The sequence below is a fragment of the Delphinapterus leucas genome, chromosome 6 (assembly GCF_059928025.1).
Source record: "Delphinapterus leucas isolate spDelLeu-1000000601 "Yukka" chromosome 6, BTC_Dleu_Yukka2, whole genome shotgun sequence".
NCBI classification, from domain to species: Eukaryota; Metazoa; Chordata; class Mammalia; order Artiodactyla; family Monodontidae; genus Delphinapterus; species Delphinapterus leucas.
In genome coordinates, this window is record NC_143134.1 from 122,782,533 (window position 1) to 122,795,462 (window position 12,930).

A 12,930-nucleotide genomic window follows, 5' to 3' on the forward strand; every position below is an offset into this window, starting at 1 on the left:
CAGGGTTGGCCCCGGGTTCCCGCTTGGCTGTTGCTGGGGAGGAAGGAGGTGACGGCACTGCTGCAGCCACTGGGCCCGGCACTGGCAGGCCACTCGGGGCCAAGGGGCAGTGGCCGGCCGGAGGTACAGCCCTCGGGAGGGCAGGGCCCAGGCCCTTCCCTGGGCCGGCGGGGTGGGGACAGGCCCAGAGCTGGCTGGGCACGACCATGGGACACTCTGGGGGAGGCCAGGGGGCCTGGGCACCCTCCCAGCCCTTCTTCTCCCGCTGAGGCCTGTGCCTGGACCTTCCCTCCATCCCCCCACCCCCGGGCCCGTCATCCTACCACCTGCGGGGAGGACTTCTCTGGGCCGCCCCGCTTAACAGCACGAGGCCAACCCGGTCTGTCTGACCCCGAACCCTGGCAATGAATGGTCAGGCTGCGGACTCGGGTGGGAGAGAGTTGGAGGGGGCAGAAGTGCAGATCAATGTGGAAGCAGCTGCCCTGACGGGAGGGCACTGGGCTGCCCCTGCTGGGGCCGTGCCCCCTCTACCCCCAGCCTGGGTGGGAGAACGGGACTGGCCATGCGCCGGGAAGGGGCACGTGGCAGCACGTGGCAGCCCCCGCGTTGGCACAGGGGGAGGGAAGAAGGAATCTGGGTCGGAGGCCAGGAGGAGGGGGCGGGGCAGGGGACGGGCAGATGCCTGGCCTTGGAAAGGCTTCCCGGGCACCCACTTGACGCTGAGTTTCTGACAGTAGGTCCTCACTGTTGGCGGCTCCTGGAAGGTTAAGGAAATCCAAGGACGAAAGGTAAGTGCAGACACGAGCCGGGCTGCACCTCCCCGTGCCCAGGGCGCCTGAAGCGGGGCAGAGCTGACGGAGGGACTGGGGTGCTCGGCCCCAGCCTCCAACCCCCCACCCCGAAGCCCCTCAACTCACCCTTGCCTGCTCCCTCCTCTGCCCCTACCCCCTGGGGGGGTGTCTCTGTGGTGAGGGCAGGGCAGCCCTGACCGACCTGAGAGCCCGGGTGCCTGCGGGGGAGCGGAGGGGGGTGCAGTGGGCAGTGCCCACCTGTGAGGGCGGGAAAGAGTGTGGCAGTGGGTCCCCCCCCAGCCTCTCCTCCCCCAGACCAGGCCCCGAGATGTCTGCGGACTGGGAGTTTGGGAGGGGGCAGGACAGCCAGCAGGCTTGGCCACACGGCGGCCCTGTGACCTTGGTCACCTTGGCGGGCCTCTTTGGGCCTCAGTCTCCCCCCTCCGTGAAATGGGGACAACAGTCATCTTGACTTCTGAGCAGAGAGAGCGTGTGTTCCCGGCTTGCCATGTGGCACATGCTTGGAAATGGAAGTGGTCTTAATTAACTGGCTAATTGATATCAATCACGGCTATTAACGTAGGTGCGGGACCCACCTCAGTCCCTCGACCACAGCCAAACCCCTCTTACTTTTCCTGCTGATCCCACAAGTGGGCCCAGGAGCCTCTCTGAGGTGTCCTTTCCCCTCTGTGTTCCTCGCCTCCGGGGAGACACCTCTGCTGCATCCTGTCTCCTTAGAAGGTGGGTCCCCGCCACAGTTTTCTTCTTAGAATTATGAGGCTCTTCTGACCGGGGAGGGATGCAAGGTGAGCCCTGCAGGCTTCTGGGAGGTCACCGAGGAGGAGGGAGGCTGGTTGCCCATCCTCCGAGTCCCTACCTGGATTCGAGATGGCCCGAGGGAGCCGGGGGCCTGGACCCCGCTGCGTTGCTCACCTTCTGCCTCGGGTCCCAAAGGGCTGTGGAATCAACGTGGCAGAAATAACTTCTGTCTGGGGCTGAGACGGGAGTTGCCCCGGAGGGCGTGTTGGGTACAGGCTGGAGGGTTGGGTGTCCCTGCCCCAGGCTCCCCGCCACCCACCCTGTGGCCCTGCAGCCCTGCAGCCCTGCAGCCCTGCCCCGCCACGCACACTGCCCCCCTTCTGCCCCCACCGTGGTCTCCCCTGGGCCCAGCCAGAGCCTGTAGCGTACGAGGCCCTCAGTACACGTGGACAAATGCACGGGTGCACACGTGACGTGGGTGGGTGGCAGGAGGACGGCCAGAGGGTGACAGCGCGGGGGCCCTGGGGCTCACTTGCACAGAGCCCTCTGCGCCCCAGGCAGCCCCGACTCTCTCCCCAGCTCCCTGCGGTGCTCGAGCCGAGTCCCCATGGCCTTGCTGAGCCGAGCCCTGCGTGTGGCCGCCACCTGTCCTCGCCGGAGCCCTGCCCGGGGCCTGGGGCTGCGACTCCTGAGCAGCGGGGCCCGGCCCAGCCCTGAGAAGAGTGTGCCCTACCAGCAGACCCTGAAAGAGGCCCGGGACCCCCGGGCAGGCGCCCAGGGCCCAAGCCGGCCCCTGCCCAGCACAGCCAATGTGGTGGTCATCGGCGGGGGCAGCTTGGGCTGCCAGACCCTCTACCACCTGGCCAAGCTGGGCATGAGCGGGGCGGTGCTACTGGAACGGGAGCGGCTGACCTCCGGGACCACCTGGCACACGGCGGGTAGGGGCCTGGGTGCACGTGGGGGCGGGAGGGACTGCACTTAGCCGGGGGCCAGCTCTGGGTTGGCAGCCGGAGGCCTGTTAGAGGCAGCTGAGCTGGAGGGGGAGGACATGGGGAAAAGACGCGGGGTCCTTCTGAGGGTGAGCCTGCGTGCCCCCTGAGTCTCTGAAGAGCTGCGGAGGGGAGGAGGGAGCAGACGCTGACTGGGGGATCCTGGAGGGCAGAGCAGAGACCAGAGCTGGGAGCCCAGGCAGCTGTGTATTCAAAGAGCAGAAGCCCCTTCCCTGGACGGAGCTACCGGGGGTGAGCGCCGTCCACGGGGTGCAGAGGATGGACGGGGAAGGGGCCATCAGGGGGTGTCCTCCATGGGCACCATGGTTCTCAGCCAACTAGCCAGTGGGCATATAGTAAAAGCACCTACTGTGTGCACGTCCCCAGGGCAGCCAACCTTTTGCCTTAACCCTGCGTTAAGTTTGCCAGGCTCTGTGGGGAAAACACTCCCACTTTGGCCAATGTGAGCGTGATGTCACTGGATGTGGAGCTGAGGAGAGGTTCAGGCATCACGTGTCTTGAGAGCTGACACAGCCGGCCCTGCATGCCACTGCCCCTGCCTACCCACCGTCCTGTCTCGGCCGGGCCCACACAGCCTCTCCCCCACTGCTACCTCTCCCCTGGCCCCCCGCTCCCCAAACTCTGCTCGGAAGGGAGCAGCTTTGTTGGTGAACAGGCTGCCTTTGGACTTCAGTCAGTCCTGGGTTGGGGTCCCGGCCCCATCATCACCCGTCCTGTGATCCTGGGCACAGAACCGTTTGGTGCCACCTTAATTTCACTATAAAATAGTCATGCCTGCCTCCCAGGACTGCTCTGTCACCCAGTGATAGGCTCAGTACACAGCAGGTGCTCCATAAATGGGAGCCTTGGGTATCGTCACGCTCTGAGCTGCCCAAGGGCGACGTCCTGGAACTCAGCTTTGACTCCATCACTTCCTGCTCCCGCCCGGGGCTCTCCACGGCCTGCAGAGACGCTCCCCGCCCACTGCCTGGTCTTCAGGACCCCTGGCCTGCTGGGAGGAGCCGGGGTGCAGCACTGCAGTGCTGGGGCTGACGGCGCCCCGCCCCTCCCCCGCCAGGCCTGCTGTGGCAGCTGCGGCCTAGCGACGTGGAGGTGGAGCTTCTGGCCCACACGAGGCGCGTGGTGAGCCGCGACCTGGGGGAGGAGACGGGGCTGCACACGGGCTGGATCCAGAACGGGGGCCTGTTCATCGCGTCCAACCGGCAGCGTCTGGATGAGTACAAGAGGCTCATGTCGGTGGGTGCACCCCTGCCAGGGCGGGGACTCATGCCCTGGGTGCACTCCCGCCCGGGCGAGTGAGTGGCTCGTGTTGGTGTGTGCCCCCCTGCCGGTGGTGGGTGGGGCAGCGGAGCACAGGGAAGGAGCCCCGAGAGATCTGGGTTCAAGCCCTGGTGCTGCCCTTGCTGGTCGGGCCACCTGGGCCAAGTGGCGTTGCCTCCGAGCCTCGGCATCCTCACCTTTAAAATGGGACCGTTGCGTTACGCAGCACCGTTTGCCGAGCCTCAAGGCAGGAGAGGCCCGATAACCGGGAGGTGTCGGCATGCACGGTGCTCACAGGAGTCAGGATGCATGATGAGAAACTGCAGTACCCAGGAGGAAGGACCACCCTTCTCCCGGCACCGCTGACGGGGCTGAGGGAACGCCATTGTGGGCGAGACGGCAGAGAAAGCCTTCCGCTGTGGAAGGCCCTCTGCTGGGGTGGAGAGTTGATTCTTCACCCAGGGCAGCCAGGCCCGGACCCCAAATTCCAGGGCGTGGCCGAGACTGGCTCCTCCAGCAGTTCATTCCTTATTGAGCACCAACTGAAGAGTGGCTCAGGGCCCAGCGAGCAGAGCGGCCTGTGTGGGTAGCAGAGGTGCATTGTCACAGGGATGCCGAGTTCCTCTGCCCAGGCGGAAGCAGCGGCACCTGGCTTCATTAGAACGGGCTGGGTCTCTGGGGTTAGGAGGTGGCCTCATTCTGCCTACTCCCCCCACCTCTCCCCGCCCCCCCCCGCCCCCCGCCGCCTTGCTCACTCATTAGCTGCGATGGAGGCTCCAAAGGTGCCCAGGCAACCTTTCAGCTCAAGTGCTGAGCGAGGTCTCTGCAGCTTTTCAGGCCCACTGCTCGGGGAGAGAATCTGATTGGCTCAGCTCATCTCCAGTTGGGCGGAGCCTGTCCCGATGGATGGATGCCTGGGGGCATTTGATTGGCTGCCCTTGGGCCAATCAAATGAGCCGGGGGTGTGGTCTGTCACACAGTCCGGGGCCTGGGACAGAGGACTGCAGCGGTCTCTCGTCTGGGGAGCTGGTCTGACCATCAAACCTGGTTGAAGCTCAAAATATCAGACCTATGGGGATTATTTTTATTTATGTTATACAGTAAATCCTTATGTGCCAGGGACTGGTCTAAGCTCTTTAAAGGTGTCAACCACATAAACCATTATCACCCCCATTCCCCCAGGTGACGTTAGCAACTTGCCCCACGTCACATGGCTCATGTTAGAGCTGGATGGGGGAGGCGGGAGGGCCCCAGAGCCTGCTTCCGAGCACTACCCGGGCTCCTTACTCTTCCTCGGAGCTGGCCCGAGGGACGGGGGCCGCTGGGGCACAGTGGCCGGCTAAGGGTTCCTGGGGGACACAGGGTCCGAACTGACCCTTGGAGGCCCGGACGGGGAGGAGAGTGGCCAAGGGGGGGTCTGCTCCCCGAGGGCTCAGTTACTTTCCTCTGGGTCCCCCAGTTGGGCAAGGCCTATGGCGTGGAGTCCCACGTGCTGAGCCCGGCAGAGACCAAGGCACTGTATCCGTTGATGAATGTGGAAGACCTCTACGGGACCCTGTACGTGCCTCATGACGGCACCATGGACCCCGCCGGCACCTGTACCGCCCTCACCAGGGCCGCCACTGCCCGCGGAGCACAGGTACAATGGCCTTCCGGCCCTGGGTCCCCTGCTCCCAGCCCACCCCTCCTGCCTAAGAACCCCAAGACCAGAAGGCAAGAGAACACGTGCCGTTCTGTCTGCTCCACATAGGACCTGAGCCTCTAATCCGATCCTGCAGAGGCCGGCCGGCCTCAGGTTTGTCCCCCAGGTCAGCTCTCCTCCCTTCCCCGAGGTCTGGCCCTGCTGGAAGAGTGAACCCGCCCCAAATCTCTTCTTGTAATTTTTATCTTCTTTTGTCTCGAATACACACATAGTTGTAGGAAAGATTAGAAAAGACAAATAAGCAAGAAAGAAGAAATGAGGATCACCCAGAGGTAACCAATGTTGACGTTGTAGTTTTACTGCAAGTACTTTTCTATGAAGATGTTTATGTAAATCAAATGGAGGCAGACTGCACTGTATGTGACCTTTTACCGCAAGCATCTCTCAGTCAAATGAGCCCTCCTTTTCGTTTTGTTTTTCAAAAAAACCCTCTGTCTGGGGGGACAAGTCCTCCAAGTCAAGGAACACGTGGAGTTAGTTTCCACCCTGTGGTCACCCCGTTTCCCCAGTGGGGTCACATGAAGCCTGCCTGAGCAGAAGCAGGTGTCCTGGGTACCGCCTGGGCTGGAGGTAGGAGAGGGTAGGTGGTCAGTGCTCAGAGCGCCCACATGGCTTTGGAAGCAGCTCTTCTCGCTCTCAGGTCATCGAGAACTGCCCGGTGACCGGCATCAGTGTGCGGACGGATGATTTTGGGGTGCGGCGGGTCGAGGCTGTGGAGACAGAGCACGGCTCCATCCAGACACCCTGCGTGGTCAATTGTGCAGGTGGGAACACGTTTCTTCTGGGCTCCCAAGTGGCCACCCTGGCTGCTCCCTAAACCTGACCTTTCTTAGGGGTGGGGGCCCAGGCGTGACCTGGGGAGTCACTGCCATGGCAGACAAGCCTGCAGAGGCGCCCAGCTGGCTGGCCCCCGCCAGGTGCCAGCAGAGCTGAGTTGTCTGTGCTCTGCCTGCAGGAGTGTGGGCAGTCGCCGTGGGCCGGATGGCTGGCGTCAAGGTCCCGCTGGTGGCCATGCACCATGCCTACGTCGTCACCGAGCGCATTGAAGGGATCCAGGTGAGCAGACGGTCCCAGGCACCAAGTGGGTGGTGCACAGACCTGGCTGTGAAGCCCAACACTTGTAGGTTCCTTCATCGCCCTGAGCGTCAGTGGCCTCATCTGTGAAATGGGACTCCTCATGACTGGAGGTTTTGGGTGGCCTGAGAATGAAATGAAGTAGCACAGGTGTAACCCGAGGGTCCCGAGCCCCTTTGCCTTCGGAGCATGGCTTCTCATTGATGCCCAAGCCCATCCTGCATGGTGCGGCCAGTCTGGCTTTTGCCATGTTCTGTGCCCCAGGTGTTTCTGGGAACCTCTGAATGTTTGCATGCTCCCAAATGTGCCCTGGGTGCCAGTCTCAGAGGACATTGATCCCTGGCCCTCAGAACCTCCCAGGGAGCCCTGGAGACACCTCTGCCAGAGGAGGTGGTGGTGGGGAGGGGAGCTGTGCACCCCCTGCCCTCTCTCCTCTCCTCCCTTTCTACCTCCCCTCTCCTCCCTTTCTACCTCCCCTCTCCTGTGCTGGTGGCAGGCGGCTTCCTGTCGCCTTGTCACTGACCACTCCTCTTTCCCTCCAGCCTCCTCCCCCTCCCTCCCTCCATCCATTATCCCTCCACTCATTTCCTTCCCTCTGTTGCTCTTGCCATCCCTGCATCCGTTCATCCCTCCTCCAATCCCTCCCTCCCTCTAGCCCTTCATCCATCCATTGATTCATCTATTTATCCATCCATTCATCTGTCTGTCCTTTCTCTCATGTATCCATCCAGCCATCACCCCCTCTACCCATTCATCTCTCCCTGCACCCATTCCTCCATCATCCATCCGTTTATTAATCCATCTAACCCTCCCTCCCCACCCCTCTCTGCATCAAACATTCACTGGATAAGCTCTGTGCTCCAAGCCCTCATCTAGAAACTGGGACTATAACAGAGATAAGAACCTAGTTCTCGCCCAGGTGAGCTGGGGGAAGGGTACAAACAAGTGAAGATATTATTTATTTTAAAACAGGCTGACAGGGGCTCCCAGGGGGCAAGAACAGGGGCTATAGGGACTCCCAGCCTATGGACCAGGGAGGTGCCCTGGTGGAGGCCATGTCTGAAGGATCTTCTGAGGCATCTGAAGGGTGGCAGAGAGAGAACGAGGGGGAGAAGGGGAGGACGCAGAGCCTGGCGGCTGGGGAACTGCAGGCAGTTCAGAGAAGCGGGCCTGAGGGTGTGGGTGTGGGGAGAGTGTGAGAGACCAGACTGACCTTGTTTAGGGTCAGGATCCAGCAAAGAGGGTCCTGGGAGCCTCGTCGCTGCCCTGGACAAGCCTGGCTTCTCTCTGGTCACCAGGCTGGCCACTGGGTGGACCCAGTGGCGGAGGGGTGGGGGAAGCTGGCACGGGACCGGGGTCTCCACCGCTCTTGCCACCCGCCCCCCCCCACACAAGGTTCCCCCGTTCGTGGAAGAGTTTAATACAATCCAGCACACACACTCCTCCCGAGGGCTGCTGTGTGCCCTCCGGGTGGGGCTCTGGGGAAAGAGGCATCACTGCAGCTGTTGGTGCGAAGAGTCCCTGGCCCTGGTTCTGTGGGAAATATACCCCGTGGCCGCCAGGGGTCGCCCTCAGGCCGCAGTGGGCTCTCGGGGGCTGGGCTAAAGCTGGGGACAGGCTGGGGGCAGAGCAGGGCTGTGTCCTACAGAGCCCAAGACTGGGGCCTCAGTCTCTCCGTGTCCTGGTGCGCAGGATGCCCAGATTTGAGGCGGCTTTCAGGGAGAAGCAGGGCCCACTCTGGGCCCAGGGACCCGCACCCTGAATTTTAAGGTCAGAGCCAGGCTGGGGTTATTCATGTAACTCACAAACACTGCCCCCACCCAGCAACCTGTGTGTCCTGGGAACCCCAGGCTGCGCTCCAGGAAAGGGCCACCAGCCCCAGAAACTCTGAGACTTCTGCAGGAGAAAAGAGGAGATTTGGGGCTGGGGACCAAGTTCCCCATGCTCCCCTCCACATGGGGAGTCTGGGAGGCCAGCCTCTCCTGAGGCCACACCTGGGCAGCCTGAATCTGGGAGAAGGGCAGGCCTCTGACCCTGACCTCCCACGTGGTCTGATGCCATGGTGGGTCAGAAAACAAGCTCCTTTAGGCCACGGCAGCTCCTGCAGTCAGGGCTCTGGGGCTCATGCTGGGAGGTCCCTGACACTTGGGCCTGTCTTCCGCTGCTCGGGACGCTCCCTGGGTTGACAGTCCTGCAGCAGGACACCACCTGCCCAGATCTGGGCCTCGTGGTATTGGCCCCGGGCTGGCCAGTGAGGGCTCAGGGCTTTGCCACCTGGACCACATGCCCTTTATCTTTCTTTATGGGTGGCCAGAGGGCTGTGCTGCCCTAGGGACCCCAGTTCTGAGAAGCCGTCCCCGTCCTGGGTCCTAGCCGAATGCTGCCCCCAGCTCCTCTGTGACCTTGTCCCTTTCCCCTCTGGGCCTGGCCTCTGCGTCTGTCAAACGTGGTGGCCCAGATGCTCCCTCATGGTCTGGCATCCCCGCTATCCTCGACCCACTTTTGCAGAAACTGCTCTGTTGGGACACAGAGCAATGGGAGAGGGCCCGTGCTCAGGGTCTGCATCCCAACTCCCCCGTTACCCAGCCAGGTGAGTCAAGGTGCCACCTGAGCCTCAGTTTCCTTCTCTGCAAAATGGGTAAAAATGGTAGCTACCTCTTAGGGCGGTGCTGAGGGAGGAAGCAAGTGATGGGCTGAAGGGCTGAGCGCAGTGCCTGGCACGTAGCAGGTGCTCATTAGGTGACGGCCACGATGACCGACCGTGACTAAGGGCATGGGATGGTCCAGCCAGCCGGTGCTTCGGAGGAAGAGAGCAGGGAAGGCTGGAGCCATCGGGCGGGCTTCCTGGAGGAAGCAGCTGACAAGATTTGGATGGAGATGGGGCCGGGAGAAGCAGATGGAAGGAACGGGCTGAGATTAGGAGGCAGAGACACCCGTGGAATTGGCGTTACACCTATAGGGTGGGCTTCCGGAGGGAGGAAGCAGTGAGGGTACCCTGTGGACGCCTTGGGGCTGAGCTGAGCCTGTGCTGGCCGCTCTGGGGCAGCTGGGGCCTTGCAAGGCAGGGAGATGGGGACCCTGATCCTGCTGGGCGAAAGCCAGGGGCTTCCCTGGCCACCAGGTGTCCCCGCTCTCCTGCTCTACAGAGCTCTGGCGTTCTGTTGGTTTTGTTTGCAGAGTGGTAGTGACGGCAGAGGCAACGCTCTCACTATTATTATTCCTGACGTGCTCGGTTCCCGAGAGCTTCCCGGGGGCCTTCTTGCAATCAGTGCAGACGTACTTAGTCCAGCTCTGCAGGGGAGCCAGGCCACTAGGAGACTGGAGGAGCAGGGAGGGGCATCTGCCACGTCATCCCTTTTGGTCTCTGCATGTCCTCGAAGGTGGGGCGGAGGGGTCACATCAGACGTGTCCATCTCCAGGGCAGGGGCACCGGACAGCAGGGTTGAGAGGAAGCAGGTGCCCCAGTGCTGAGGACCCCCGTGGGGGTGGGCCTCTCCCCACTCCGCTCACTTTCCAAAATGCTTTGGTTTTGTTTATCCGTTCATTTATTGGTTAAATCAGTAGTCAGTATTTGCAGTATAATGGCGACGAGAACATTGTTAACTCCTGAACAAATAGTGTCCAACGTTTTGTGTTTCCTGGAGTTACTAATAGTTTTTTTCTGGTTGTTCAGTTTCCTATGTAGCTGTGACTAATTCTTTATTCCTATCTATCTATCCGTCTGTCTATCTATCATCTCTCATCTATCTATCTATCTATCTATCTATATCTATCACCTATCTATCTGTCTATCTCTATCATCTATCTATCTGTCTGTCTATCTATCTATCTGTCTATCTATCTGTCTATCTAACATTATCTTAGTCCTTAAAACCCCATACACATTATCAGTCCCCATTTCCCACCCCACCCTCAACTTAGATAGTCACTAATCTAATTTCTGTCTCTATGGATTTTCCTGTTTTGGACTTTGAATGAAATGGAATCATACCATTTGTGGCCTCTGTGTCTGGCTTCTTTCACTCTGCATGACATTGTCAAGGTTCATCCATGTGGTACATGTAGCAGAATTTCATTCCTTTTTATGGCTGAATAATATACTCTTGTAAACCACAATTTATTTATCCATTCGTCTGTTGATGGACATATGGGCTGTTTTCACTTTTTTGGCTATTGCGAATAATGCTGCTATGAACATTCATGTACAAGTTTTTGTGTGGACATGTTTTCCTTTCTCTTGGGTGGAAGTGGAATTGCTAAGTCATAGAGTAACTCTATGTTGAACTTTTTGAGGAGCTGTCAGACTGTTTTCCAAGGAAGCTGCACTGTTTTACATTCTCATCAACAGTGTATGAAGGTTCTGACTTCTCCACATTCTCAGCAATATTTCTTATTGCCTATCTTTTTGATTCTAGCCATCGTAGTGGGTGTGAAGTGGTATCTTGTGGCTCGAGTTGCATTTCCCTAATGAGTGATGATGTTGCGTGTCTTTTCATGTGCCTGTTGGCCATATGTATATCTTCTTTGGGGAAACCTCTATTCAGATACTTTGCTCATTTTTAATTGGATTGTTGTTCTATTGAACTATAAGAGTTCATGTATTCTGGATACAAGTCCCTCCTCAGATTTATGATTTGCAAATATTTTCTCCCATTCTGTGGGTTGTCTTTTCACTCTTTTGTTGGTATTGTTGGCAGCACAAAAGTTCTTAATTTTGATGAAGTAATTTTAACCTATGTAATTTTTTCGTTTGTCCCTTGTGCTTGTGGTATCATATTTAAGAAGGCATTTCCTAAACCAGGCCACAGAGATTTATTCCCGTATTTTCTTCTAAGAATTTTATAGTCTTAGCTCTTATAATTAGGTCTACAACACATTTGGAGTTAAATTTTGTGTGTGGCGTGAGGAAGGGGTCCAACTTCGTGCTCTTGCAGGAGGCTATTCAGGTGTTCCAGCATCATTTTCTGAAGATTATCCTTTTCCCCATTGAATTGCCTTGGCATCCTTGTGGAAAATCAATTGACCATAAGTGTGAGGGTTTACTTCTGGACTCTCAATTCTATTCCATTGATCTATATATGTCTATCCTTATGTTTGTACCGCTCTGTCTTGATTATATTAACCTTGTAGTAAGTTTTGAAATCAGAAGTGTAAGTCTTCTGTGTTTGTTCTTCTCTTAAGATTGCTTTGAATATTCTGGGTCCCTTGCACTTCCATATGAATTTTAGGGTCAGCTTGTCAACTTCTGCCAAGAAGCCAGCTGAGATTTTGGTGGGAGCTGTGTTGAATCTGTAGATCAGTTTGGGGGGTACTGTCATCTTAGCAATAGTAAGTCTTCATTTTGTAAACTTGAGAGGCCTTTCCATTATTTACATCTTCTTTAATTTCTTTCAAAGGCATCTTCTAGTTTTTAGAGTACAAGTTTCACACTTCTTTTGTTAAACTTATTTGTAAGCATTTTATTATTTTTGATATCGTAAATCGAATTATTTTCCTAATTTCATTTTTGATTGTTCACTGCTGGTATATAGAAATACAGTGGGTTTTGTCTGCTTGTTGTATATTGACCTTGTATCCTGCAACCTTGTTGAACTATTTTATAAGTTCTAATAGTTTTTAGTGGGGTCGTTAGGGTTTTCTCTATGTAAGATCATGTCATCTGCACCTAGAGATAATTTTACTTTTTATCCCCCTGGTTGCCTTTAATTACGCTTTCTTGCCTGACTCCTGCCCTGGCCAGGACCTCCTGTACAATGTTGAATAGCAGTAGCGACAGTGGACCTCCCTCTTGACCTCTGGTCTTATGGGAAACACTGCAAATAAGCATGCATTTGCTGTGGGTGTTTCTCAGATACTCTTCATCAGGAAGTTCCCTTCTATTCCTAGACATTGGGTGTTTTTATCATGAAAGTGTTTTATCTGTCAAATGCTTTTTTTGCATCTATTGAAATAATTAGTGGATTTTGTCCTTTATTGATCGTAGTATATTACACAGATTTTCAGATGTTAAACCAACCTTGCATTCCTGGGATAAATCCCATTTGGTCGTGGTATGTAATCCTTTTTCTATGTTGCTGGATCCAGTTTCCTAGTATTTTGTCAAGGATATTTGCATCTGTATTCATAACTGTCACAATTTTCCCCCAGACATCTCAACAGATCTGTCAAACACCTATCAGTAATATTTTCGTTTTTTGTGTGTGTTTTTTTTTTTTTGCAGTACTCAGGCCTCTCACTGTTGTGGCCTCTCCCGTTGCGGAGCACAGGCTCCGGACGCGCAGGCTCAGCAGCCATGGCTCACGGGCCCAGCCGCTCCGCGGCATGTGGGATCTTC

At 57.1% G+C, this 12,930-nt stretch overlaps 1 protein-coding gene across 1 annotated transcript in view; it reads left to right on the forward strand.

The window, feature by feature from the left end:
- The first annotated feature begins 2,157 nt into the window (after positions 1-2,157).
- Positions 2,158-12,930, forward strand: part of SARDH (sarcosine dehydrogenase) — a 62,686-nt gene continuing 51,913 nt past the window's right edge. The window contains exons 1-5 of the mRNA XM_089913982.1: positions 2,158-2,488; positions 3,618-3,796; positions 5,280-5,459; positions 6,163-6,286; positions 6,478-6,578. Of these exons, the coding sequence (XP_089770108.1) occupies positions 2,158-2,488; positions 3,618-3,796; positions 5,280-5,459; positions 6,163-6,286; positions 6,478-6,578 (915 nt within the window). The remainder of the gene's footprint in view (positions 2,489-3,617; positions 3,797-5,279; positions 5,460-6,162; positions 6,287-6,477; positions 6,579-12,930) is intronic.